At 43.7% G+C, this 27460-nt stretch overlaps 1 protein-coding gene and 1 long non-coding RNA gene across 2 annotated transcripts in view; one reads left to right on the top strand and one right to left on the bottom strand.

Annotated features, from left to right (window-relative positions):
• Nucleotides 1-25297, bottom strand: part of LOC133251543 (uncharacterized) — a 37997-nt gene extending 12700 nt beyond the window's left edge. The window contains exons 1-2 of the long non-coding RNA XR_009737676.1: nucleotides 24502-25297; nucleotides 23682-23819 (exon numbers count right to left, since the gene is read on the bottom strand). This is a non-coding gene — a long non-coding RNA (uncharacterized LOC133251543). The remainder of the gene's footprint in view (nucleotides 1-23681; nucleotides 23820-24501) is intronic.
• Nucleotides 8811-27460, top strand: part of LOC133251542 (T-cell immunoglobulin and mucin domain-containing protein 4-like) — a 28224-nt gene continuing 9574 nt past the window's right edge. Inside the window, exons 1-4 of the mRNA XM_061424152.1 lie at nucleotides 8811-8920; nucleotides 13378-13719; nucleotides 16805-17086; nucleotides 18891-18977. Coding sequence (XP_061280136.1) covers nucleotides 8863-8920; nucleotides 13378-13719; nucleotides 16805-17086; nucleotides 18891-18977 — 769 coding nt within the window. The 5' untranslated portion in view covers nucleotides 8811-8862. The remainder of the gene's footprint in view (nucleotides 8921-13377; nucleotides 13720-16804; nucleotides 17087-18890; nucleotides 18978-27460) is intronic.

Below are 27460 nucleotides of genomic sequence, written 5' to 3'. Positions count from 1 at the left end.
CTGGGGGGGACTGGAGTCCTCTTTCAGGGCTATGGAATTTATAATTGAGAGAATGGGTCACTGAGCTTGGAGAGCTGAGGTGAGGTTCACAGAGAGGGGCTGGAATGTGTGATGTGGACCAGTAACAAGCTGAGGTTATGAGGAAGATGATGAGGAGTGGTTCAGAGAGGTACAGGAAGAGAAGAGCAGAGCAAGTGATGCCTTGGAGGTGCCTGATGGGGCAGTGATTCCTGACCATAAGGGCCCTCGTCAAAAGTCACCTTTTTCCTGGGACAGTATGAGTGACCCACTGTCCTTGTCCTCAAGTAAGCTGTAACTTACTCTCTAGTACACTAGAGAGAAAAAGTTATATTGTGAGTTATATTTTTACCATACCCCCCCTTTCTTTGCATACATAATGTAAAAGATAATACTTCTGTACATGTTTGTAGTTGGGATTATATGTGAACAACACAGTACTTGGCACATAGTGGCAGCTGAGTATTACTTCCTTCCCATTTCTCTAACAAGCAGGGCTCTATGGAGCTAGAGAAGACTACTTGGAAGAAAGATGTAACAGAGGCTTGACCATGATGGATGGTAAATTAGTGATCTTTCTCTTGACTTTCATTTCCAAGATTCATGATTCCCCGTGTCTCTGAACTAGCCTCTCCCAGTTAACCAATTTTCTTTACCTTGTACCAGTCTCTACAAAAGAATGGTTTAAATGACTGGCTGTACCCATCAACTCAGATGCTGGACTGGATCCACACAGGAAGGGATGGTTCCACAAAGGAAAGGCTGTTGAGTAGGCAGGGACAAGACATACCGTGCAACAGGTATCTGTGTCTTCTGCTCTCCTCAACACTACCTGAATAGCAACTACTTGAATAATAATTAACATTTGTTAGGTGTTCACTGTTTACCTGGTACTATGCTAAATGGTTTCCATGGATCATGTTGTTTAATATTCACAGCAGTCCAAGATGTAGGTACTATTATCTCCATTTTAGAGAGATGTAGTCGTGCTAAGGACTTCCCTGTAGCCCAAATGGTTAAGAATCTGCCTGTAGGGAAGGAGATCAGGGTTCAATCCCTGGGTTGGGAAGATCCTCTGGAGAAGGAAATGGCAGCCCACTCCAGTATTCTTGCCTGGAGAATCCCAGGGACAGAGCAGCCTGGCGGGCTACAGTCCACGGGGTCACAAAGAATTGGACACGACTGAGCAACTAGTGCATCCACATTCATCATTCACAGTTGTGCACAGAGAGGTTAAGTAAACTGCTCATAGCCACACAGCTGGTTGTGGTTGAGAAGGAATCCAGGCAGTCTGAATTCCCATCCCACAGAAAATCACAGAAAGTATGGAGGCTAATGCAAGGGTGATAAATGAGAGGAAGCTTGCTGAGGGGGGATCCTCATTGTTGACAATAAGCAGAAGCTACCCTTTTCCTCCCACTAAGAGAGTCCATAAAAATAGCTCCCTTTTCAGGCTAAAATCATTTCCTGATTTCAAGAGTCATAGACTGTATAAGTTAGAGGAAATTTAGAGACCTTACAACTAGTTAGCTCTTAAAAATATTTCCCAGTTATGAGTTTTTTTTATAAGTTTTACTTCCAGGTTCCATGATCATACACAAAAGATAGAAATCAACTATATTTCAGTTAAAAAAAGAAAGACAGTGAGTTCCTCTTCGCCCTCATGACTCCTTCATGTGGCTTTTCAGGTCCTTGGTGATCTGACCCCAGCCTGTGTTTCAGCATGCTAACTGGTGCTTCCACTTCTTTCCTCTGATTCAAGTTCAGACATAGTGAAATACACCATCCCCCGCCTCATCCCCCTCCCAACATAAATCAATAATACTTGGATCACTCCATGATCTCATTGTTAGTCTACAAAGCCCTGTGTGGTGGTGGTGGTTGTTTTTTTTTTTTTTTCCCATCTTTTTTTTTTTGGAGAGAATGTTTAAGTTCTACCTTTTCTTTAAAATATTATAATATGCATGTTTAAGTGTTAGTAGCTCAGTCATTGGAGAAGGCAATGGCACCCCACTCCAGTACTCTTGCCTGGAAAATCCCATTGACAGAGGAGCCTGGTGGGCTGCAGTCCATGGGGTTGCTAAGAGTTGGACACGACTGCGAGACTTCACTTTCACTTCTCACTTTCATGCATTGGAGAAGGAAATGGCAACCTACTCCAGTGTTCTTGCCTGGAGAATCCCAGGGATGGTGGAGCCTGGTGGGCTGCCGTCTATGGGGTCCCACAGAGTCAGACATGACTGAAGCGACTTAGCAGCAGCAGCAGTAGCAGCAGCAGCTCAGTCACGTCAACTATTTGAGACCACATGGACTTTAGCCCGCCAGGCCCCACTGTACATAGGATTCTCTAGGCAAGAATACTGGAGTGGATTGCCATTCCTTTCTCCAAATATACATCTTTAGATAGCTTAAATAATATAATAAACACTTTAATACCTGAAATTCTTTAGTTAGGCTGAAATGCCTTGCAGCTATCACCACTGGTAGGCTCCTTCCTCTGCCTGAAATCCTTCTACTCTACCCCAGTCCTCTCCAATGTCCTTTAGGTCTAGGCTTAGAAAGTGTCCTTGACTGTCTTCTTCCACCTAAAACTTGGGCTAGGAATCTTTTCCTAACACTCCTTTCCCTGTCACATCTTATCACAGTGTTCTCTGTTGTCTGTTAATTTGCTCGTCTCCCATTAGGAAGCACCAGCCTCTGAGCTTGTTAAGGACAAGATTGGCTGGGCTAACATTGCAACCTGACACACAGCGAGAACTCAGTATATAATTTAGAGGTTGACAGTTCTTTACTGTGAAGACCAGATAGTAAACATTTCTGGGTGTGTGGACCATACCGTATCTGTCCCATTCACTCAGTTCTGCCACTGCAGCATGAAAGCAGCCAGATAAAATAAGTAAATGCATGAACATGGTTGTGTTGCAGTAAGACCTTTTTTTGCATGGGCTGGATGTGGTCCGTGGGCCATAGTCTGCTGACTCCCACTATAACTGATGAAGAAATGAACACATTAAAATGAATGAGTGGGATTACATTTAACCAGAGAGGAATTACCACAAGGAGCCCTTTATCAGAAAACGTGGACTCTATTTTCTTTCTGTTACTTGAAAGATTTGTATCCTCTGTGGCTTCCAAGGCCTTGTCTTAAAATGGCACCTGAAGATACCACCTCTCCTTTAAGATTTGAAACTATCAGGTCCTTAAGAGTAATCTATGTCTTATTTGTCCTTACTCCCAGAGCCCAGAGTCTAGCAGAATTCCCACATGCCTAGAGTAAAATAGGTGACAATCACTAGTTGGGGCAAAGCAGATGATTGGTAAAGCAGATAGTTGGGCTAGATAATAGTATAAACTCCTAAAACTAAGTGTTAGTTAGTCCTCCAGACAAATAACTGCTATGCAGAGGTCCTTTTAGGTTTAGACTTGGGGTCTTTTGGTTCCAAATGATGGAAGACTCAACACAAACTGGTTGAAGCCCAAAGGGAATTTACTGGCACATTGATGTGCCTTGTTTCAGAGGGTCAAACCTTGTCAGAAATCCACTCTAGGGCTCCACTTGCCTTCTGCTTGATTGGTTCTCTTATCAGACAGGCTTCAGCCATTGGTGGCATGATGACTAATATTGGCTTCATTCTTTTGTCCACACAGTTCAAAGCCAGGTGGAAAACAGGAAAGTCCCTATTCTCAAGAGCTCCAGTAAATGTGACAAGACTGTGTGTCCTTGGCTTTGTTTGGGTTGCCTCTCCATCCTTGAGCCAATCACCACAAATGAAATCAATGCCAGCTGAACTTTGTTGACTGAGAAAGAGGGAGAGCTTATTCTCCAGAGGCAAATTGCATGCACATGAAGTGAACACACTGCGTACGCAGAGAAGGTGGCAAACACATGAAGCGTCCAGAACTGCTATGGCACCCCTCCCCAAAACAGTATGCTTTCATACGATGATACAAGCTGCTGCTGCTGCTGCTGCTAAGTCGCTTCAGTCATGTCCAACTCTATGCGACCCCATAGACAGCAGCCCACCAGGCTCTGCCATCCCTGGGATTCTCCAGGCAAGAACACTGGAGTGGGTTGCCATTTCCTTCTCCAATGCATGAACGTGAAAAGTGAAAGTCAAGTCGTTCAGTCACGTCTGACTCTTAGTGACCCCACAGACTGCAGCCTACCAGGCTTCTCTGTCCATGGGACTTTCCAGGCAAGAGTACTGGAGTGCGGTGTCATCGCCTTCTCCAATGATACAAGTTAACTATCCAGAATTAGGATGTTTATGAATCCCTGAAGTCTGTCCACTGAAGCTATCTTAGGAAGAGAAAACATTCAAGCTTATTCACATTTTCTAATGTGGGCACTTCTAAATACCTAATTACTATTAACATTTTCACTTATAAAATAAAGGTACATGTACTTCTTTAAAAATACACTTAATATATTTTAGAACAGCTTTAGAGTTATAGAAAAATTCTGAAGAGTGTGCAGGGAGTTCCCATATAGCCAATATTTAGTTTCCCCTATTGTTAACATCTTCCGTAAGTGTGGTATATTCATGACAGCTACTGAGTGAACATTGATAATTATTATTACCCAAAGTCCAAAGATTTCCTTAGTTTTTATGTAATGGCCTTTCTCTCTTCCAGGATTCCATTCAGGATACCACATTACTTTCAGTCGCTGTGTCCCATTGGCTCCTCTTAGCTCTAAGTTTTTTTAGACTCTCCTTATTTTTGGTGACCTTCACAGTTTTCAGAAACACTTGTCAGCCCCTTATTTAATTGTGTCTGATGGTTTTCTTGTGTCTAGACTTAGGTTGCGGAGAAGGCAATGGCATCCCACTCCAGTACTCTTGCCTGGAAAATCCCATGGACGGAGGAGCCTGGTAGGCTGCAGTCCATGGGGTCGCACAGAGTCGGACACGACTGAGCAACTTCACTTTCACTTTTCACTTTCATGCGCTGGAGAAGGAAATGGCAACCCACTCCAGTGTTTTTGCCTGGAGAATCCCAGGGACGGTGGAGCCTGATGGGCTGCTGTCTATGGGGTTGCACAGAGTCAGACTCGACTGAAGTGACTTAGCAGCAGAAGCAAACTTAGGTTGTGAGTTCTTAGGAGGAGACCACAGAGGTAAATTGTGTCCCATTTACCTCGCATCTCTTAAACTGTCAACATAATTGATCTCTCTTGACATTTATCTTGACCTCCTGCCTCTGGCAGTGTTTGCCAGGTTTCTCCACTGGAAAGTTGGTCTTTTTCTCTCCCTCTCCATTCTGTATTTTCAGGGAGGAAAATCACCGTGTCCTGCCCACACTCGAGGAGGGGAGTTTTGCTTCACCTCCTTGAGGGGTGAGTATCTACATCAATTATTTGGAATTCTTCTGTGAAGATTTGTCTCTTCTCCGCCACAAACATATTGATTATTTACTGTATCAGTATGGACTCACAGGTTTTTATCGTTTACTACTTTGGGTTATAAAACAGTACTACTTCTGTTCAGATTGTTCCAGCTCTGGTCATTGTGAACTCTCTCAGTTGTCTCCTCTGTCCTTTTTTAATAATCCTATTTTAAATTAATGGATTTTTTCTCCTGAGCATTCTCTACTTCCTAGCACTGCAAGAGGCTCCAAACCGATCTTAAATATTTCCTGCCTCACTCCCAGAATCAGCCATTTTCCCAAGATGCTCTAGTTCCTTTTGTTGGAGAGCAATGTTGAAAACTAAGTTCTGGGTGCTAATTGTGCTCAATATGTACATTTAAGAAAATATATTCTAAATGCCATAGATTATGTTAAATTATTTAGAAGAATCTAGTTATTTTAAAAGACTTATTACTAAAAATATAGTCAATTCCATAATTTCCTTTGCATAAAATTTTAACTTCTTGAGATCTTTCTTTTCTTCTTGAAATATTGTTTTTACATCTGTATTACTATTACTATGATTATGCTGATAGTGTTTGGTTAATTTAGACATTAAATATTGACCTCATATAAGTGCAAATAGTGTTTGCCTCTCTTCTACCACCACCCTACTTTCTGTCTGCCCATCTTCCCATGATGCCATATGACAATTTTCTGTCAAATCAGTAGCAAGATTTTCTGTTATTGTGACCATCATTTCCCCCTCTGACTTTTGAAAGCATTCCTGCATTATTTTCTAGATTATCTATTTAGAAGACCAATGCCTTTCTGATACTAAACACTTTCAATACAATATGTATTTCTTTGTTTTCACTCTGGAGCCTTTTAATATCTTCTTCTTATGTCTAATATTCTCATATTTCATGATAACATACTATTTTTGTGGGGATCTTTTTTCATGAAATTTAAGATTTGGTTGGCCCTCCCAATGAAGACTCATTTTTGTTCGTTACAAAAATTAAGAAAGCTATTTCTTTAATAATTTCCTCCTCTCTGTTTTCTGTTTTAATATTCTGAAACATCCCTAACCATTAGACTTTATAAGTAAGGTTATGTTTTCTAGAAGACTTAAGTTTATTTTTCAAACCTTCCATAACATTTTGGTGTGAGTATAGTCTTTTTAATTTCTAAGATATCTTTCTCTTCTCTGATGTTTTCTTTTTTATAGTTTCTCTGTCCCTTCTCCTTTTTCCTTGAAAGATACTTGTGACTTTTTTTGTTTGTTTGCTTGCTTGTTTTATTCTGCTTTCTTTGATGTCTATGTATCCTTTTCATATGGAAGACTTTCCTGAAATGTCTGGAGATGGAAATGGCAACCCACTCCAGTACTCATGCCTGGAAAATCCCACGGACAGAGGAGCCTGGTAGGCTGCAGTCCATGGGGTCACTAAGAGTCGGACACAACTGAGCGACTTCACTTTCACTTTTCACTTTCATGCATTGGAGAAGGAAATGGCAACCCACTCCAGTATTCTTGCCTGGAGAATCCCAGGGACAGAGGAGCCTGGTGGGCTGCCATCTATGGGGTCGCGCAGAGTCAGCCATGACTGAAGCGACTTAGCAGCAGCTGGAGATCCTCAGATGTCTATTTATACCTAAAAGTGAAGGCCTAAACACTAATTAGGAGAGGTGCATACAGGACTTAAACTCATGCTCTGATGGATGGCTTTATTGAAGGGAGGTTGGGTGATATTGTTGGGACAATGAAACTCTCAGTATCTTTGAGTGTTTTATTTGGACCATTCAGTTTATTCAGATTTTATATCCCCCAGGTACCTGGGAATGAGGTGAGAAAGAATTCCACAGTTTAGTGAGCATTGGTCGAAACGACTTTCTCTGAATCCCTCTATGTTCATCCCTTCCTCCCTGTTCTGCCTTCTCTGAGTCCAGTGTTTCCCCAATATTTGTATATTCATTAATCCTTCAGTGTGAGAAATGTGAAGGTTTAAGGCTCATTTGGTTGGTTACAGTTAAATGAGATATATATATTTTTTTAATTCCAGAACATTTGTGCACCCTTAAATTCCCTCTCTGGGGCTAGATAGGAGCTAGACACTGATATACTTGGTCTTATGGTGTATTGCCCTAAGGGTCACAGATCAAAGGAGTGTGCAGTGATTAAGATCAGGGGCTTTGGAGTCAGAAAGTCTTGGCTTGAGTTCTGTTTCTACTATATTTTTGCTGTGAATGTCATTTCTTTAGCTCCCTTTAGCCTCAGTTTCCTCATCTGTTAAATAGGAAAAATATCTATTTCTCAGGGTTGTGAGGATTAAATATAATACATCTACATCATTAGCATTAGCAGAGTGCCTATCATTTAAGCATCCAGTAACTAATGAAATAAATCTATTTTAGAAAACACATCTGATAGGTGAGCATTGATTTTATTCCTCATCTAACTGATTCTGCAGTCCTGGATATATTGCTGAATCCATAGAGTCCAGAAGCGCCCTAAGTATCACGAGATTCAAGCCCTGAAATCTGGTTCGTGAATTGTCTTGTGTGCTCTTCCCCATCAAGTGGTTTCACTACAAGTGGTGGAATTGGGCCCAGACGTGGACTTTTTTGTTATCTGAGCCTGTCTGGTATTTATCACCATATGCTTCCTCTATTGAATCTCTTCTTTCCTTGCCCAGTAAACTTTAATGGTATTTTTGGCTCATGTGATGGTTGATGGCAGCCCTGCTTTTATTTCTTTATTTTTTTAATTTAATATTTTTTCTTTAAACTTTTAAATTTATTTTTGGCTGCACTGGGTCTTCACTGCTGCACATGGGCTTTCTTTAGTTGAGGTGAGTAGGGGCTACTCTCTATTGTAGTGTGAAGGTGTCTCACTGTGGTGATTTCTTGCATTGCAGAGATCAGGCTCTAGGGTGAGTGGGCTTCGGTAGTTGTGGCACGTGGGCTTAGGGGCTCTGTGGCATATGGAATCTTCCTGGACCAGGGATCAAGCCTGTGTCCCTAGTACTGGCAGGCAGAAGCTCAACTACTGGGCCACTAGGGGAGTTCGACCCTGGTTTTACTTCTCCATTATTAGGGCAAGGGGGCTAAGGTTCTGGGAGAGGGAGAAACCAGAATGGCAGCAGAGCCAAATTCCCAAGTTCCCACAGTTTATGAGTGTGCATGTACATAAAATAGGTGCTCATGTACATGTAGGAAACCCCCTGTATAAGTGGACAACGGAGTCCATGCATGTCCACACCATCACTCCATGTGTCTGCACACACACTAATGGCCAGGAGAAATGTACTCAGCACATTTCATCATACATCCCAGATTGAGAGAGGCCATTCAGGAGAAAGAAAGGGAAGATTATGAGGCAAAAAGAGAAATGAAACCTAAAGGTCCCACCCTGTCAGCATTAACTGGAGTATAAGAAATGGAATTCGGACAGACAGACAGACAGACTCCTGACATCTGCAAACAGCCAAAATGTCCAAAGGGCCTCTGATTCTCTGGCTGGTGATTGAACTTGGGCGGCTTTGTCTGAGTAAGTGTTCTCAGTCCTTCCATCCAGGAGTCCCTGTGATGGGTTCCCATGGCTGATCTATAAAACAGAAATCCATTGCATTCCTGCATCCACTCAGCTTCTCTTCTTGGAAGGTCTCTCTCCCTTTCTGTGACACAGGGTTTATCCTGAGATTGCTTTGGATGTTTTAGGGTGGGGGTATTTATGTTAATACCAGAAATGGCAATTTAAGAAGAAATATAGATAAGGGATGGGATAACATGGGGAAAAGAAATGTCCTTTACAGGCGTTACTAGCACAGTAAATGCCAGGGGGATTTGTTCTGCTAAGAGCTATTATTATAAAGCATATTTTATCTTTAGTTTTAGGATTTTTTATTTGCTTCTTGGTTTATTTTGCGGGGTGTCAAGTGTCCAGATAAGATTTACATTGTCCACACATCATCTCCGGCTTTTGGACGATGCAAATGTACACACTTGGTGTGGATTGGTGCAGACACTCACATCCTGAGTTATAGGACGGGATACTGTGGGCTGAGTTGAAGTCACATCTTGGTTATTATCCTTTGACACTGAAGACTATGGCCCTTTCATGTAAGAAAGGAGGGACCTGGATAAGACCAGTTTCCACAGTCTATGACTCTAGGACTAGACAACATCTAGCGACAGGGAGGCCTGGCGTGCTGCGATTCATGGGGTCGCAAAGAGTCGGACACGACTGAGCGACTGATCTGATCTGATCTGATCTGAATGTCCCTTGCAGTTTAAACAGTTCCTAGTTTTTGCACATGAGTCTTTCAGATGTGCTGCATGAGAAAACACCTGTATTTCAAGAAAACAAGCCTTTGTCTTATTGCTCTTTGCTTATTATTTTCCTCTATAACTCCATGCATTCTCAGGTCTCCACCTAAATCAGGCTTTTTTCTGACCACTGGTAGCCTCCAAACTGGTTTAAGTGAGTCTGCTATGAGTTCCTGTCCTCCCTGAAATCTCCCCATTAAAGAACTCATTACCCTGACCCTATAGTAGTTGTTCATTTAACCACCTCTCTCTCCAGATACGTGTGGGAGTTAATGGAATGAAAGCAGTTCCTGTCGCTTTCTTTATCACTGTTTTTGCCTGGCCTTATCTTGTCCTGTGGGCTGGCAGTGTGGAGGATTTGGTGATGGTTGCTATGGTCACCTTTCCAGCTACTGGCTGGACACTGAGTGAGTGAGCTTCTCCAACCCTACTTGAAGAAGACAGTGCCTGGTGGATGATTTCTTTTGTTTTTTCAATTTGTGCCTTTTCTAAAATGACCCTTTAGAAGACACTGACTACTCAGACTCATTAAGGATCAGAGCTGAATCGCTCTTTAGAGATGCCAAATCAAACCCTTCACTCTGTCAATGATACAATTGAGCCCCAGATTGAGGAAACACCTTGGATAAGGCCACCAGCTAGAGAAGGAACCCAGCTGGTGCCAGAACCTAGATTGTACCCACCATTCTGGGTAATTGCTGAAAAGAGAAATTGATTTAATTTCTTTGTTTCAGGGTAATTTTGGAGCTGGAAAGAACAGTCTCTTTTCTATTTCTACATTCTGATATGCTTGGTGATTTGTTTTAATAGCTTATTTGTTTCATGTGGCCTTTGATGCTCCACCTCATGTGGACCTGAGAACTATTTCTGAGGTGAGCACGATCTCTCCCCTTTGCCGCATGAAGATAATGAGGTCAGGATTATTGTGGCTTTCCTCCAGAGAACACAAAAGCAGTAACTGGCAGAATGAGGTTTTCATTGTAAGCATAATGGGTGTTTTTCTGCCACGCCTGCTTCCTTTTTTTAACATTAATTTTTGACAAATAAGTAATACAGAAATACCCTTGGTGAAACAACTAAATTGTTATAAAGCTAATATCCCCTTTGACACTACTACCCTCAACCCCAGTCTCCGATCAAGGCAATGCTGACTCAGTGAGTTGGATGTGTGTCCTGTCAGCCACTTTTCTATGCATTTACTTTCATATGTCTGTGCCCGCAAATCCTGCAAACATTTTTTTTCAATGGTTTTGTATTTTAAATGTCATTTTGAAATGTCCACTTTTTGTGCATTAATAAGCCTTGGAGTTTTCACACCATTAGTTATCAATCTGTCTCATCCTATTAATCTTGTACGTGTGGCTCAATGGAAGGACGGCGCCATAGGTTAGCCGCTACCCACGTACACATGTTCGTTCCATCGCACACATATGACCTGGCAGTAAACATTTTCAAATTGCCTTCCTTGTGCATGTGTGCTTTTCTGCAGCAGAAAACACACCATGAAATTTTTCAGGCTTAGTTCCATTTGAGTGTTAACCAAAACTGCAAAATTGCCCCAGAGTGTGGCTGTACCAATTCACATCCCATTTCACTCCAGGTTACTCCAGTCATTTGCTTGATCCCTGACTGGGCAACACTTGATATCATCAGTGTTCTAAATTTTTGCCAGTCTGATAGGGGAAATTTACTGGCCACTCATATTTCCTCATCTGTCTATGAATTGCCTGTTTTGTCCTTTGCCAGTTTGTTTCTATCTGGAAAAGGCTTTCCTTAGTGAATATGGGGTGCCTCCTTCTGTACTGTGATAGTTGGGAAAACAAGCTGTTGAATCTCCAGTGGAAATAATTCTGTCACATATTTTAAAAATTAATTTACCAACTAGTTCTGAGAACAAGCTCATATTTTAGAAATTATTGGTCTTTGGTGCACATGTTCTGCACTGCTATGACAGTTGAGGATGATGACAATTATTCCGTGCCCCGCCCCCCCGCCCCCCCCCACCCCCTGGCTTCATGGGGTGGGGCAAAATGGGCTTCTACAGCATTTACAATGTGTGGAATATCTACTGTGGCGAGGTAAAGAGACGACAGGTTCAGAGAAGGTCCCAGGCAGGTCTGAATTTACAATGACCTTTCATCCTGAGAGCAAACTTTGGAAAACCCAGCATGCACATCCTTTGGCTTTCTACCTGGGCCACTGTTAGGACTCATGCTCATCTTCTCTCAGATAAGGATAGCTGGAAGTTGCTGACTGCTGTGCCAGGGAGGAACACAGTGCTGCTGGCCATGTCTTACACAATTCAGCTGTCGGGGTTAACAGAGTTAGTGAATGGAGAGTCTTACAGGAGGGCATCTTGAAGAAAACAATGAGCAGAGATCAAGGTACCCAAGAAGGAGCAGGATGTCATCCTGACGATCTGGAGCTATGGCCTGCCTGGCTGTCCCTTCAATAGCTTGGTTTGATTGAGAACAATCACTGATGATCAATTAAACCAAAGGGCTTAATATTTGCAGCAGTGGAAAAGTTTCGTAGATTCTCACAGATGGAAGTTATCTTAGAAAAGGCACAGAGTGAGTGTTCAGTGACCTTGGTTGTCATTTGACCTTGACCTTGGTTGTACATTACCATGGGCCTCAGTCTTGAGATTCTGACTCAGGTTGGGCAAGATAACAAGTATTTTTAACAAGCTCCACAGGCCATGCTGATGATCAGCTGAAATTGGGAAACACAGATATTGCATTTCTAAAATGGTAATATATTCCATTGCATATAGCTAACATGATCAACATAATCTTCTAGCACCTTTAAGTCACATTTGCCATTCTAAAGAATTCCTATGATTCCTCTCCAGTTCTAACTTAAAAAAAAATCCACAAACTTCCACCTTATTTCATATTCTCTAACAACAAACACATGGTCTAGAGCAATTAATTTCTGAGCAAACTCTAGGAGATAGTGAAAGACAAGGAAGCCTGGCATGCTGCAGTCCATGGGGTCACAAAGAGTTAAACACAACTTAGTGACCAAACAACAACAGCCTGTCTCCCTGCCATAGTACACTCTGGGGTCAAAGACAGCGGGAGACCCATTTGAGGCATTCATGTCAGTAGTACATGATCACTGCCTATTGACATACACTGGGTAGAATGCTACTTACACCTGTTTATATGAGAGTACTGTTAGATTGACTTTACTTTCACTTTTCATTTTCATGCATCGGAGAAGGAAATGGCAACCCACTCCAGTGTTGCCTGGAGAATCCCAGGGACAGAGGAGCCTGGTGGGCTGCCATCTATGGGGTCGAACAGAGTTGGACACGACTGAAGCGACTTAGCAGCAGCAGCAGTTAGATTGAAGGGTCAGAATTTTCCACTGGAGAATTTATTTTATTGAATGGTACTCAAGGTCAGCAAATCTGCAAATTAGCAAATTAATCAGAAAATCTGCAGCAGAAATGGGTTCAGACTCATGTAGTCAGCTGCTCCCACTTGAGGGATAGCAGAGTGTGAACTTAGGAGCTTAGTGGCAGCAAAGGACAGGCCAGAATTTGGGCTAAAGAAACATACAATACAACCTTCTTCATCTTCCTGGAAGCATCTGCATGCATGATCCCTGTGGAGCATATTTGAGAGATTTCAATACCTCACAACTTAATTTTCTCATCTTTCCTCACAGCTCCGGCAGCATCACAGACTGTTGTGAGAGCATTTTTGGGTCAGCCAGTGACTTTGCCGTGTACATACTCATCCTGGTCTCCGCATAGTAATAGCATGTGCTGGGGCAGAGGCCAGTGTCCCAAGTCCAAATGCGATGACGAGCTTCTCTACACCGATGGGACAAAGGTGGTCTCAAGCAAGTCACCAAAATACCAACTTCGGGGGATTATCCAGAGAGGGGATGTCTCCTTGACCATCATGGACACCAGTGAAGGTGACCAGAATGTGTACTGCTGTCGCATAGAGGTGCCTGGCTGGTTCAATGATGTGAAGAGGAACATCCGCCTGGATCTGAGGAGAGGTGAGCACACAGAGGTTGTGTCTGTGGGTGGAGAAGTTCGTGTTGGGTCATGGAGTCAGAGGGTGGTGGCAGAGAGACTAAGCTGCTTAAGCAGTGAGTGGACAGATTAAACCTGAGATGTGTTTGTGTCTACAGGAGCCACAGTCTGGAGCAATTGCCTGTGGGAGCTGAGGAACCCACAGAAATGAATGAAAGGGTAGAGGGTGAGGAGTAGGGGGTGGGGAAAAGAACCAGTGAAATTCAAGGTCAATATGAAGAGGGCAGCTGCTTCTTGCCTAGGGAACTGAAGAAATTTGGGCCCAGGGCTTTCAGAGCTGCCAGTTTTTATGTTAACTGTATTGATTTTTGCATGTTGGCAAAGATCACAAAACTTTTACAAACACTGAGTGAACAAAATACAATGTTTTGTTCATGCATTGCTGCTGCTGCTAAGTCGCTTCAGTCGTGTCCGACTCTGTGCGACCCCATAGACAGCAGCCCATCAGGGTCCCCCATCCCTGGGATTCTCCAGGCAAGAACACTGGAGTGGGTCGCCATTTCCTTCTCCAATGCATGAGAGTGAAAAGTGAAAGTGAAGTCGCTCAGTCGTGTCCAACTCCCAGTGACCCCATGGACTGCAGCCTACCAGGCTCCTCCATCCATGGAATTTTCCAGGCAAGAGTACTGTGTTCATGCATTAGCTTCATCCATAAACCAACAGTGGGCTACTTCCAGTGAGGGGAGAGGGCAGGAGATTTGGAGACAATCATAAATAGCAGTTTTCAGCTGGTCTTTCCTTCTGCTACTATCAGCTGCTTTTGATGAAATTTGAAATATGGCAAAACTCCTAAAGATTTGAGCTGCATGCATGCATGCAGGGTCTACGGTTGAATTACGTAAACAATAATCACCATTCCTGCTAGTCTGGAATGGAGCCTCTCAAAGTCAGCTCTGTGCTCAGCCCGCACCAAGGACCAAGGATTCTTGGGCTCTGTTCTTAATTGGACTGGCATCTCAGAAGGCGAGGTCTCACTAGCCATATGCATAAGAAGCTTCTCAGGTGACTCTCATGGGCTCTAAAATTTGAGAAAAACTGATGTGGATGCTTCTAGTTAGAGAACTTTGATAAGCATTAGTGTATTTTTCTCCCAAAGCAACTTTGTGAGATAGAAGGTATTATTTGGATTTGTTGAAGATAAATGATGCCAATCCAAGTCTTTGCTTTTCAAACCTGATATAACCAGCTATTAATACTATTTTATAAAATACTGGTTGACCTCAATACTCTATGACATCATTTCTCAGCTCACTTGAAACTAATGATGTCTTTCTGGTCCATTAGAGTTAATGGAAATTTGGCATATTTAAGAAAGGGTGGTATGTGTAGAATATCTGTTGCTAATGAACCCAAATTCAGATGTTTAGTAGGTGAGCAGTTTTGGCATGAATCAATCTTTACACTCTGAAATCATTTGTTTTAGATCTTGAGTTTTATTGTGGAAAGAACACCTAGAATAAGGTCTGTTCCCTTCACAGATTTTCAAGTGTACCATAAACAATTGTTAACGTGGGTACAATGTGTGCAGCAAATTTCTAGAGCTTATTCACCTTGCTTGACTGAAATGTTATGCTTGGGTTTCCTTTTGATGCAATCATTTATGCCACATTTTTGCAACATCTACTAGGTAGATCTACTGTAGATCTACAAGGAACATCTACTAATACCATGATAGGTATTAGATTTGTAGAAGAGAACAACATAAATTCCAACTTTTCTCTTGTGGAGATTACAATGTACTAGGAGAAGCAGACATTATATAACAATCAACAAATAAATGTGTCTTTAGGAAATGCTACAAAGTCTGTGGTCAAGTCAGTCAGTTCAGTTCAGTTGCTCAGTTGTGTCTGACTCTTTGCGACCCCGTGAATCTTAGCATGCCAGGCCTCTCTGTCCATCACCAACTCCCAGAGTTCACTCACACTCACGTCCATTGAGTTGGTGATGCCATCCAGCCATCTCATCCTCTGTCGTCCCCTTCTCCTCCTGCCCCCAATCCCTCCCAGCATCAGAGTCTTTGCCAATGAGTCAACTCTTCGCATGAGGTGGCCAAAGTACTGGAGTTTCAGCTTCAGCATCATTCCCTCCAAAGAAATCCCAGGGCTGATCTCCTTCAGAATGGACTGGTTGCATCTCCTTGCAGTCCAAGGGACTCTCAAGAGTCTTCTCCAACACCACAGTTCAAAAGCATCAATTCTTTAGCATTCAGCTTTCTTCACAGTCCAACTCTCACATCCATACATGACCACTGGAAAAACCATAGCCTTGACTAGACTAACCTTTGTTGGCAAAGTAATGTCTCTGCTTTTCAACATGCTATCTAGGTTGGTCATAACTTTTCTTCCAAGGAGTAAGCGTCTTTTAATTTCATGGCTGCAGTCACCATCTGCAGTGATTTTGGAGCCCCAAAAATAAAGTCTGATACTGTTTCCCTATCTATTTCCCATGAAGTGATGGGACCAGATGTGGTCAAGTATGAGTGTGCAAAAAACATTGTTATTGTAGACTGCGGATGACCTCTTTGCAGAAGTGACCTTTTAGCTGAGACATGAGGTTTAAAGAAGAGTCAGTCTAAGGAAGAGAGGGCCTAGGAAGCAGTCAGTACAAAGTTCCTCCAGAGGGAAGGTCAGTAATATAGTTTAAGAACCGAAGAAAGGCCTGTGGGCAAGGGAATGTGAGAACAGAGTGGAGGCATGGGGTTGAAAAGAAAGATCCAGATCAAGTGGGACCCTGTGGGTGGGGTTAGGGATTGGATCTTCACCAGAAGGGCAAGGAGAACCCAGTTAAAACAAAGTTTTAAGTTGGAGACTGACATAATTTGGTTTGTCATTGTCAAAGATTACTCTAGCTAGGGTGTAAAAAATAGGTTGGAAAGGCCAAGCGTAGAGTTTAGAATCCCAGTTTTCCTAGGCATTTTGATGGTCCAGGCTCATGGACCAGGTGAGGCTATAGAAACACAGACAAAGGGATGGATGCCAGCAACACCTGTGGCGTTTCCCTCTTCCTCCGTCTCCACTTGGTACCAGACATATCGTGTATTGGTTACAGCCCCCACAACTACGCCCTCGACAACCACCCGCCGCCCAACCACAACCACCACCACCACCGTCGCCACCACCACCGCCATGACAACAGCCACAGCCGTGCTTCCAACAACAGTCGTGACCACCTCTGACCTCACGTCCACACCACCACTTCAGATGAGAACTACAGCTGCGCTCACAACCACGGCCTCCGTGTGCCCTCTGACAACACTGAGCTCCCTTCTGGAGGAAGACACGATACTGCTGACCCTTGAGCCTTCCACTGAGGGGCCCACCCTCACGGCAGGTACTTGGCTCACCTGGCCATTCTTTCCCTTCTGCTGCTCAGGTGTACCTTGGGTCCCTTGGCAAAGGGTTCTCCTACTGAATGGGGCAGCTCAGCAACTTGCTCTAGAGTCTGTGAGTATGTGTGTGTGTGTGTGTGCGTGCGCGCGTGTGTGTGTGTGCGTGCACGCATGTGTGTGTGCGCGCATGTGTGTGTGCGTGTGTGTGCATGTGCGTGCGTGTGTGCATGTGTGTGCGCGCATGTGTGTGCATGTGTGTGTGTGCGCGTGCATGTGTGTGTGCGTGCGTGTGTGTACATGTGTGTGTGCGTGTGCATGTGTGTGTGTGTGTGTGAGTTTGTCAGGGCTGGGCACCACAGACGGCATTTTAAACAACAAAAGTTTATTTCTCACAATTCTGGAGGCTAGAAGTCTGAGACTAAGGGGTCAGCAGGGTTGGTTTCTTCCGAGGTCTTTCTCCCTGATGGCTGTCTTCTCGCTTGGTACTCACATCCTCTTTCTCCTTTGTGTATCTGTGTCCTGATCTCCTCTTTATGTGAGAACATCAGTCATATTTGAGTAGGGCTGTCCACATAGTATCACTTTTACTTGTTTAAAGGCTCTATCTCCAAATATAGTCATGTTCTGAGTTACTGGAAATTAGGGCTTTAAATATGAATTTACAAGCAGGGGTGGGAGTGAGGCGGAGGTCAGAATTCATCCCATAACTCTGTGTGTGCATGTGTGTGTGTGTGTGGGGAGTGTAGTTTCATTAAATTGTTCCTTTTCATTGTTTTATGGTTTCCTTTTTTGTTCCTATTTTTTTCCTTTGTGTTTTTGAAAAATCATCATTTTTAGTTCTCAACTTGACCTTCTAGGAGTACAGATACTTAGTAAAGAACCAGGAAATGTCACCCTGGGTCAAAGACCAGTTCCATCCTGCCAGGGCTCAACTGTCTACTTAGGCATTAGAGGAAAGACCTCCAGATGCCTTAAAATATTCCTTGATGGTGAACTTCCTTCCTTCCTTCCTTTCTTTCTCTCTTCTGTCCTCTCCTCCCCTCTTTCTCCCTTTCTCTTCCTCCCTCCCACCCTCCCTCCTGAATCCTTATTGATCCGACACCTTGGAATTCTTACTGAGTTACTAGCTCCATTAATTATGGGCCCTTGTCAAAGCTTTCACCATGTTTCAAACTCTAATTCTGAGGTAAAGATATTAGAAAACAATCATGAGATATCTCGAAGGCTTAGGCATTTCAACTGCCTCAATAAGGCCTGGGTTAATTTAAACAACTTTACAGTAATGAATTGGCTAATTCCATTACACTGTGAGTACCGACCTAAGGTTCATGAACCCTAAGCAAATTTGTATGTTTTATTCCTTTAGTCCTTAAAATAATCATCTTCAAATACATTTACAGTTCCCTTAGATTCTAAAAATTACTTACAATCCTTGAAAAAAAAAACTTGAAATATATATGTGTTAGTCGCTCCGTCATGTTTGACTCTTTGCAACCCCATAGACTGTAGTCCACCAGGCTTCTCTGTCTATGGAATTGTCCAGGTAAGAATACTGGAGTGGGTAGCCAATATGTCCCTTCTCTAGGGGATATTTCTGACCCAGGTCTCTGGCATTGTAGGCAGATTCTTTGCCATCTGAGCCAGCAGGAAAGCCTCAAAATATACATAGGGATCAGGATCATTTTTATAGTTGTCTTTGTGCTTGCCTAAAATAAACGTAGAAAACTACAAAGACAACTGTAAAAATTGCTTGGCACAAGCACCAACTTTTAGCTGTCTTTTATCAAACTTTTTTTTCTCTTCCAGAATTAGAGCCTGCCCTGCTCCCTAGGACCTCTCAGAGAAGCGTTGAGGAGACTTCTCACCGCAGCACTGCCTTACTCACATCCAAGAGTACGTGTGTGTGGTTCTCTCTTCTTCTTCCCTTGCCCCTTAGGTTGAGGGGAAACACTGAACAGAGTGTCATGGAGTCCGATGACTAGAGATGACTTTTGGGTCCTGTGAGCCATGAAGCCCTCCTAGGACACACTGGTGTCAAGACTGCATTTGTGGCTTGTTCCTTCCTGTGGATTTTAGAGAATAAGGGATACCATTGACCTTGATTCATTGGTTCAGTACTTCATGGTAGATCATCTCTAGAATACTTGCTTGTCCACTCTAGGCTGGGTGGAGCTCTGCTATCTCATCCTATTTCCAAACACACTCATCTTCTTCCTTGAAGCCGCAGAGGGTTTACTCACTTGACCCCGTGGCTCTGTATAGTGGAAGGAGTATTCTTTTGTTCATTTGTCCTTTCTTCCTCCTGCCTGACTCCTTTAGGTATTTATTAATATTAGGGCCCAGGGACAGAAAAAGGGCTCCTTGGGTGTCTCAGTGGTAAAGAATCCACCTGCCAAGCAGGAGATGTGGGTTCGATTCCTGGGTCAAGAAGATTCCCCTGGAGAAGGAAATGGCAACCCACTTCAATATTCTTGTCTGGAAATCCCACAGACAGAGAAGCCTGGTGGGCTATAGTCCATGAGGTCGCAAAGAGTCAGACACAGTTTAGAGACTAATAGCCACAGCAACAGCAGCAAGGGCAGAGAATACCCGGAAATTAATCCACAGCCTTGGAGGTGCTAGAAGGGACTGCTTGGGCTTGATTATCAGCTGCACTACTTTTTCCTGGGGGTCTCTGGCCTTCGTTGTATAACCTCATGCATATAAAAATTTAGATGAGTGTCTGGCTAGCTAGTAAGCATGCAAAAGGTGGCTGTTATCTTAGTAGGTAACAGGAGGATTCTTTACCACTGATTCACTTTTTCTTAGCCCTAAGGTGAATCATTATGCTCATGAACAGCATAAAGTCTAAGCAGTAAAATCATTTCAAATTTCAAGCACCCAAATATGCATGAGGACTTCTCTGTGAATCCAGGAAAACTGGGGAAAAAATTACACCCTCCTCTGGTAATCGTCACATTTTCCTTTCTTTGAGATTTTTATAGTAGCTATTTCTTGGTCCCAGGGTTGGATGGTAGGGGTGTGAGGATGAGGGACTTTTACGAGCATTTGTTCTCTTACTGTATCTCTTTGTTTAATAAACCAACTCAAGCTTCACAGTCCAGAACAAGCTGGCTTTTCCAGCAAATCAAAGGATTCTCAGAGGGAAAAGTGGTTGGAGATGAGATTTTATATCTTTATCTTGGCACTTCATTTGGATATATAGAAATATATAGCATGATACTTTGGAGAAGGCAATGGCACCCCACTCCAGTACTCTTGCCTGGAAAATCCCATGGACAGAGGAGCCTGGTAGGCTGCAGTCCATGGGGTTGCTAAGAGTCAGACACGACTGAGCGACTTCACTTTCACTTTTCACTTTGATGCATTGGAGAAGGAAATGGCAACCCACTCCAGTGTTCTTGCCTGGAGAATCCCAGGGACGGGGGAGCCTAGTGGGCTGCCGTCTCTGGGGTCACACAGAGTTGGACACGACTGAAGTGACTTAGCAGCAGCAGCAGCATGATACTTGGTAAAGGCCTTTCAAATCTGTCATTCATTAAACATGGCTTACCAGGTTACTTCTCTGCCTGCTGCTGCTGCTGCTAAGTCACTTCAGTTGTGTCCGACTCTGTGACCAGATGGACGGCAGCCCAACAGGCTCCCCTGTCCCTGGGATTCTCCAGGCAAGAACACTGGAGTGGGTTGCCATTTCCTTCTCCAATGCATCAAAGTGAAAAGTGAAAGTGAAGTCCCTGAGTCATGTCCAACTCTTCACGATCCCATGGACTGCAGCCTACCAGGCTCCTCCACCCATGGGATTTTCCAGGCAAGAGTACTGGAGTAGGGTGCCATTGCCTGCTCCGACTTCTCTGCCTAGAACTTCTCTGCCTAGAACATATCAAAATGATGAAGTCTTGACCTCTGTCCTTAAAGGAGTGGGAGAGACAAGCTTATGTGGAGCAAACCACTATCCAGTGGGCTTTGTTTTGGGGTAGAAGTATGAGGAGGTGCCCTGGGGACCCAAAGAGGGGAGAGAAGGATTCTAACTGGGAAAGGAGGGCCAGCATGATTTCTCTCAAAAATCCTTGAATTGGTTCTTCATGGATGAGAACATTTCATTGAGCAAAGTGAACAGGCAGGGAGAACAGCCTGAGCAGAGATAGGAGGACTTACAGGAGCATGGAATCTCTGATTATTTAAGAGTCTAGTTTAGTCTAGTGGAAACTGGAAGCTAGGAGTGGCCTAGGTTCTTAAAGGACTGATTAATGGGCTGAAGAATTTAGATTTTATTCCAGGGTTCCAAGGAACCAATTCATGTGTTTGGAGTAGAGAATGGCATTTTCAGCTCTGTTTTGGGAAAACTCGGTCTGTAAAAAGTTTTAGATGTACAGGAGAGGAGTAAACCTGGAGGCAGAGAGGCTCCCCAGGAGGCTCCTGCTGTTATTCAGACAGGAAGGAGTGTCTCGACTAGAATGATGGCAGCAGTAACAGCAGAGAAGGGACAGTCAGAGCCATTTAGGGTTGGAATTGAGAGGACTTGGTGGGTAGAGTAAGAAGGAAGGATGATTGAGTCTCTGTACTTGGGAGATTAGCTGATGTGATGGGCTCACTGGTAAAGGAACCCCAGGAGGAAGAGTGAAAATTGTTTCAGTGATCTTGAGTTTGAAGTGTCCCTGAGAGATGTCTAACAGGAAGTTGGAAATGTGGGGCTGGGCAACCTACAGATGCCTCGGTGGGGATTGGTGTCTGATGACTGGCACCTCCCTCTGGTCAAATATCATTACTGTGATGATACAGTGTAAGTGCTGAATAGGAACTTGCCACTATACCAAAACTTTCATACATACCATCTCACAGGGGAGAGTTCAGGATTGTCGATATAATTTTGGAAGTCATTGATAACAAATGACAGTTACTGAGTGCTTTTAGGAGAAGGCTGGGCTTGATGCCATCAGTGCATTATCTCATAGTCAGGCATTGTCTAGATATGTGAGGAAGATTGTACTGTTACATTCATTATAAAGGAGAAGAAATTGAGGTATGGAGAGCTTGAGACATTTGCCAGAGTTTGAACTCCAGGTCTCCTGGCTGTTGAAACTAAGCTCTTAAACCCTTTATCTATTGTCTCATTAGCAGAGGGGATAACTGAAGATCCTTTGGCATTGTCTAAATGCCCTACAGGAATGGAAGGATGAAGGCAGACACCCCACCTCCTTACAGGAACAAGTACCATGAGAGAGGATGTAGTGAAGGCAGAAAAGCCAGCTGAGGATGCAGAGAGAGCCAGCAAAGGTAGAAAGGAGTCCAGGAGACAAAGGTTATGGAGTGTGTAGGTAAATATGAGGGGATTCTAAATGCTGGTTAGTAGGATGAGGTGTTTAGACAGTGACCATGAAGGAAACAGGGTAAGCTTGTGGGTGGACACCCTAAAGTCCAATGCTGAGCAATTGTCAGAGAAGAAATATTAGATGTTCTTTCAAGGAGTTGGAGGGTGAATATTTAGAGAGGAGGCAGGATGAGAGAGAAGGCTTGTCCTGGTACAGGAGAAAGAGAGGCAATCAAAAACGGGAGAGGCAAGGTTTGTGTCTTGATGTGGAGACGGGAGACAAGGGAGTAAGGTTGGTATAAATGAAAGGGGAAGCACAATCAGATCTCACATTGACCTCCCAGGGAGGTAGGAAAAGACTGGGAAATCTTGAACTTTGGGCTCATCCAGCCCATCTATACCAGGCCAGGCCATGGGCTGGAACCACAGGGAACCTATTCAAAATATAGATGGCCCTACTCTGTCTAAGACTTGCAGAGCAAAGTAAGTCAGAAAGAGAAACACAAATATTGTATACTAACACATACACGTGGAATCTAGAAAAATAGTACTGATGAACCTATTTGCAGGGCAGGAATAGAGCACAGACATAGAGACTGGACTTGCAGACACAGTGGGGTCCAAGAGGGTGGGATGAATTGAGGAAGTAGCACTGACATATATATATACACACTACCATGTGTAAAATACATAACTAGTGGGAAGCTGCTATATAACAGGGAGCCCAGCCCGGCGCTCTGTGATGGCCTAGAGGTGGGGGATGGAAAGGGGGAGAGAGGCTCAGAAGGGAGGAGATACATATATATATAATGTGACTGGCTCACATTGCTGTAAGGCAGAAACCAACACAACACTGTAAAGCAATTATGCTCCCATTAAAGACAAAGCAAGCCAGAACAACAAAAGATGTGCAGAATGAGGACCTTTAAGAGTCTAGGGGTAGGCCCAAGGACCTGAAGCCCAGCCCTGGCCCCAGAGGGCATACAGGAACTGCCAGTGTGGTAGACTCTTTATCCTGCATGGAAGGAAACAGGCACAGAGGCACAAAAAAGATCAAATAGAAGACGAAGTAGGTCACACATAGGACTCTCTTCTGGCTCCTGAATCAGAGCTGTCCCGCCTTCGCTGCACTATTTCCTTGAAGCCAAAATTGAGCCCTGTCAGAACTTGACACTGTATGGGCCCTCAGTTTATCAAGGGCATAAAGGACTTGTGGGAGGAATTGGCAGCAAGTTCAGCAGAAGGAAGAAACGAAGACAGGGGATGAAGCAAAGCTCATTTTCACTCACAAATGCCGGTGTCAAGAGGGAAGAAATTGGATGCAGCTGATTTCAAATGCAACATCTTTTGCGAAGCATTAGCTGATTTGTTTTATCTCTCAGGCCCAGTGCTGTTCGTGCACTGGAATCAGTTGGGAGGCTGGCGGTCTGGGGATAAAGGAAAAAGGACAAAAAGTGGATTCTCAGGATGCTTTTCTCAATAGTGTTACATTCTACCAACCATACAAATGTTTTTTTCTTTCGTTAATAAACTTGGAATTGAATCGTGCAATTCTAGCACGTAACAGTTCGCCTTCAGAAAGGCCAACCATATAAGACGTGTCTTATTTGGAGAGGCATGTCTGTGGTAAGGCAATCAGAGAGTGAAAATGAAATTACATACCAGCCACTGGAACTAGAACTTGGAGCTGGCTCTAAGAGGGTCCTCACCCATGGTTAGCCAGGTGAGCTGGGTGATCACTGCAGACCACAGTGTCCCTCGGACACCAAGTCAGGTGCTGGAGACATCCCTGGTTTCACAGGAGGGTGGGATCAGTGGATAAACCACAGCGAGCTCTGTGAAGAGGTGAGGAATCCGTTCTCCCACTGTGAACAAGTCAATGAACAAAGGTACCAATGGTCCTTGGGGAGAACCTCCCCACACTTGTGGAATCTTAACTCCTGTGATACCCAGAAGCAGAAGAGGAGAATGAAGTGGAATTTGTAATCAGACACCATTGTTCTACCTTTAGTAGCATTGGGCACTAGCTTTGCACCTTTGGGCAAAATATGAGACCTCTCTGGGCTTCAGTTTCCTTCTCTTTCAATAATTCTGCCCAAGTTTACTTACCTCATAGATTCATTTTGAAGTCCAAATGTGAAAATAAATGTGAAAGTGCTTTGTGCATTTTCAACTACTTCCCTTATTGTATCAGCAGCAGCAGCAATATAAATAATAATTTTTAGAATCTCTTTCCAGAAACTGCACCCATCTAGACAGCAGAGGGCTAGGGTTCCATTCCAACTGGACCACTTCCCACTGTGCCATGAAACAGCATGGTCAGTCACCCTCCAGCACTGATCTTTTCAGAGCAAGTGTGTATGAGCTCTTGCTATATATTCCGAAGGCCACAGAACCCAGAGCACAAGAGCTTGGGCTCTGCAGGTGGAAAATCCTGGCTCTGAAGTTGCTTTCTGCCTTCCTAGCTGTCAGTTGAGCCAGTCGCCTGACATCTCGAGGCCACAGGACTCCCGCTGTGAGATGAGGACATTCCTGTTGCCTAGCACAGAACACTCGGAGATCAATCGTGGAAAACACACTGAGCTGGGCGTGAAGTGAGCACTTGGTGCCTGGCACCCACTTATTACTGCTGTTGCTAATAATCCAGAGGGCTCTCTGTGAAATGTGCACCTTGCCCGCAGTGAAGATTTATTGATCAGCTGGTGGGGGCAGAGCAGGGATAGGCATTGCCCTACAGAGAGGAGTCCAGGGATGACGTCTTGTCTGTTTCACTGAGACGTGCAGATACCAGCACGTGAAAGCAGGAGCCTGAGGTGGTGACTCTGGGCTCTCCCAAGGATGAGGGTGTTTGTGTTGCTGGGACATCCTTGGAGGCAATGGAAGTTTGAGGCACAGTTTGGAACTGGGTGACTCTTAAATAATGATGTTCTAGAATCTCTGGTGTCCTTTTGTTACCTCACCTGTGTGGAATGCAAAGTCATCGTTTCTCCCCTTTATGAACCACTTTGGGCACTGATACTAAATTTTCTCTCTGTTTCCTTTCAAAATTAAGTAGATCCTACCCAATTTTGCCCTTGGAGGTAAGGAATGCCAGATTCACGTAGTTGATGCTCTGTTGATTGATTGAAGTTCATAGTACTCTTGTTGATCATTCAGAGGTCTCCCAAATTTAAAGAGAGCATGTGAATTCAGTAAATGACTCTTTCTATTTTCAAAATGTGTTTTGAAATTCCAGATCTGTCTTAGTGCTGCCAAGTGAGGCCAGAAAATATGGGTTGTGGTCACTCACTTTCATTGTTACTCATCACTGTGAAACCCTGAACGAGTGAAACTGTCTCTCTAGATTTAAATTTTTCTCTTGATTAAAACAAGGGAACCAGAGGAGATAATTTTGAATTTCTTTCAAATCTGAAATATTCAGACTTTGGATCCTTTTGCTGTCCTTTGGATTTTTAAGGCCATACCACAACTAATCCACAAGGGGGCAGCATAAGCCAGCTGCTACCTATGAAAGGTAAGACACTTTTCCGAAGCCTTGAAGTTGTCTCTTTTAAAATTCTGCTGCTGCGGCTGCTGCTGCTGCTAAGTCGCTTCAGTTGTGTCTGACTCTGTGCGACCCCAAAGAGGGCAGCCCACCAGGCTCCCCATCCCTGGGATTCTCCAGGCAAGAACACTGGAGTGGGTTGCCATTTCCTTCTCCAATGCATGAAAGTAAAAAGTGAGTGAAGTCACTCAGTGGTGTCCGACTCTTATCAACCCCATGGACTGCAGCCTACCAGGCGCCTCCATCCATGGGATTTTTCAGGCAAGAGTACTGGAGTGGGTTGCCATTGCCTTCTCCTTTAAAGTTCTAGGGGTGTGTTAAGATTGTATCATGGAACTGACTTATTTCAGAGTTAAATTTGTTTTAAAAGTAGAGACAGATGAGTCCCAGTGTCTATGAATTCAGTAATGAGTCTGCATATGTAATATATGCACTGAGAAGATAGTGCCAGGTAATTTCTGGTATGAAATTCAATGGTTAGAGCATTCATGTTTTCGAATAAGATTTTAATATGCCCTTATTCTTTTCTATTAGAGTGGTTACCATCAGGATTTTTTGAGTCATTCAGCGTTGGGTTCAAATTTCCTTTTATTGTCTGTGTTACCTGAGGTAGAGTGATTTAAATGTTCAGCCTCAGTTTATACATCTGTGAAATGGGTTTTATAAGCACCAAAATGAAATAAGTTACATGAAGTGCTCATCCCTATGCTAGGTCTGCTAAGGTGCTCAGTAACTGATTCTGAGAGAAAGGTTCTAGGAATTTTGAATCACATTTCTGCTAAAAGACTAGAAATAGGGGCAATTTTCAGAATGGATTCTCAAAAATTTTTCTAGCCTAAAAATTCAGTGCCATTCCAGAACTGCACAAAGCACATGATTTTATTTGAGTGAGAAAGTGGGGTCTAGTCTACCCCCTCAGACATAAAACCACCTTGAAAGGAACTCTCTCGTCATCTTAGGGTCTGAAGGCTTTCAAAATTGTACTCAAAACTCATGGCATTCCCTGCTTCCACAGACACTGTTTCTGGACTGGTAGATTCGCTTACCAGTAGTCAGCAAACTTTTCTCTGAATGGCCAGCTAGGACATCTTCAGGCCTCACAAGCCTCCGTGCTGTTCTCTGCCTCAGCTACTTACCCCTGCCCTAGCACTGCAGGAGCACTTGGAGACAGCACATACGCAAATGATGCCTCCAGGCTTCCACAGCACCGTATCAATGGACAAAGAAATATAAATTGCCTGCAGTTTTCATGTGTTATGAGTTCTTCTTCTTTTGATTTTTTCCCCCCAACCATTAAAAAATATAAAAAGGATTCTTGACTCTGAGGCTGTGCAAAAACAGGTGGCAGGGGGATCTGGCCCTTAGGCCACCCTTGCAGGGCTCAATCTAGACTGTCCAGATAGTAGATGCGTTTCTCAGAAAGGGCAGCTGTGAGTTTATTTCCATAGGTTCATTTTCCAGAGCGTGCACTGAACATCACCCGCTACCCTAATAGATGAGAAGTCCTCTGAAGGGAAAGGCTGT

Source organism: Bos javanicus, chromosome 7 (assembly GCF_032452875.1).
Source record: "Bos javanicus breed banteng chromosome 7, ARS-OSU_banteng_1.0, whole genome shotgun sequence".
NCBI lineage: Eukaryota > Metazoa > Chordata > Mammalia > Artiodactyla > Bovidae > Bos > Bos javanicus.
The sequence above is the reverse complement of the archived record's forward strand: the minus strand, read 5'-3'. Positions and strand labels throughout refer to the sequence as shown.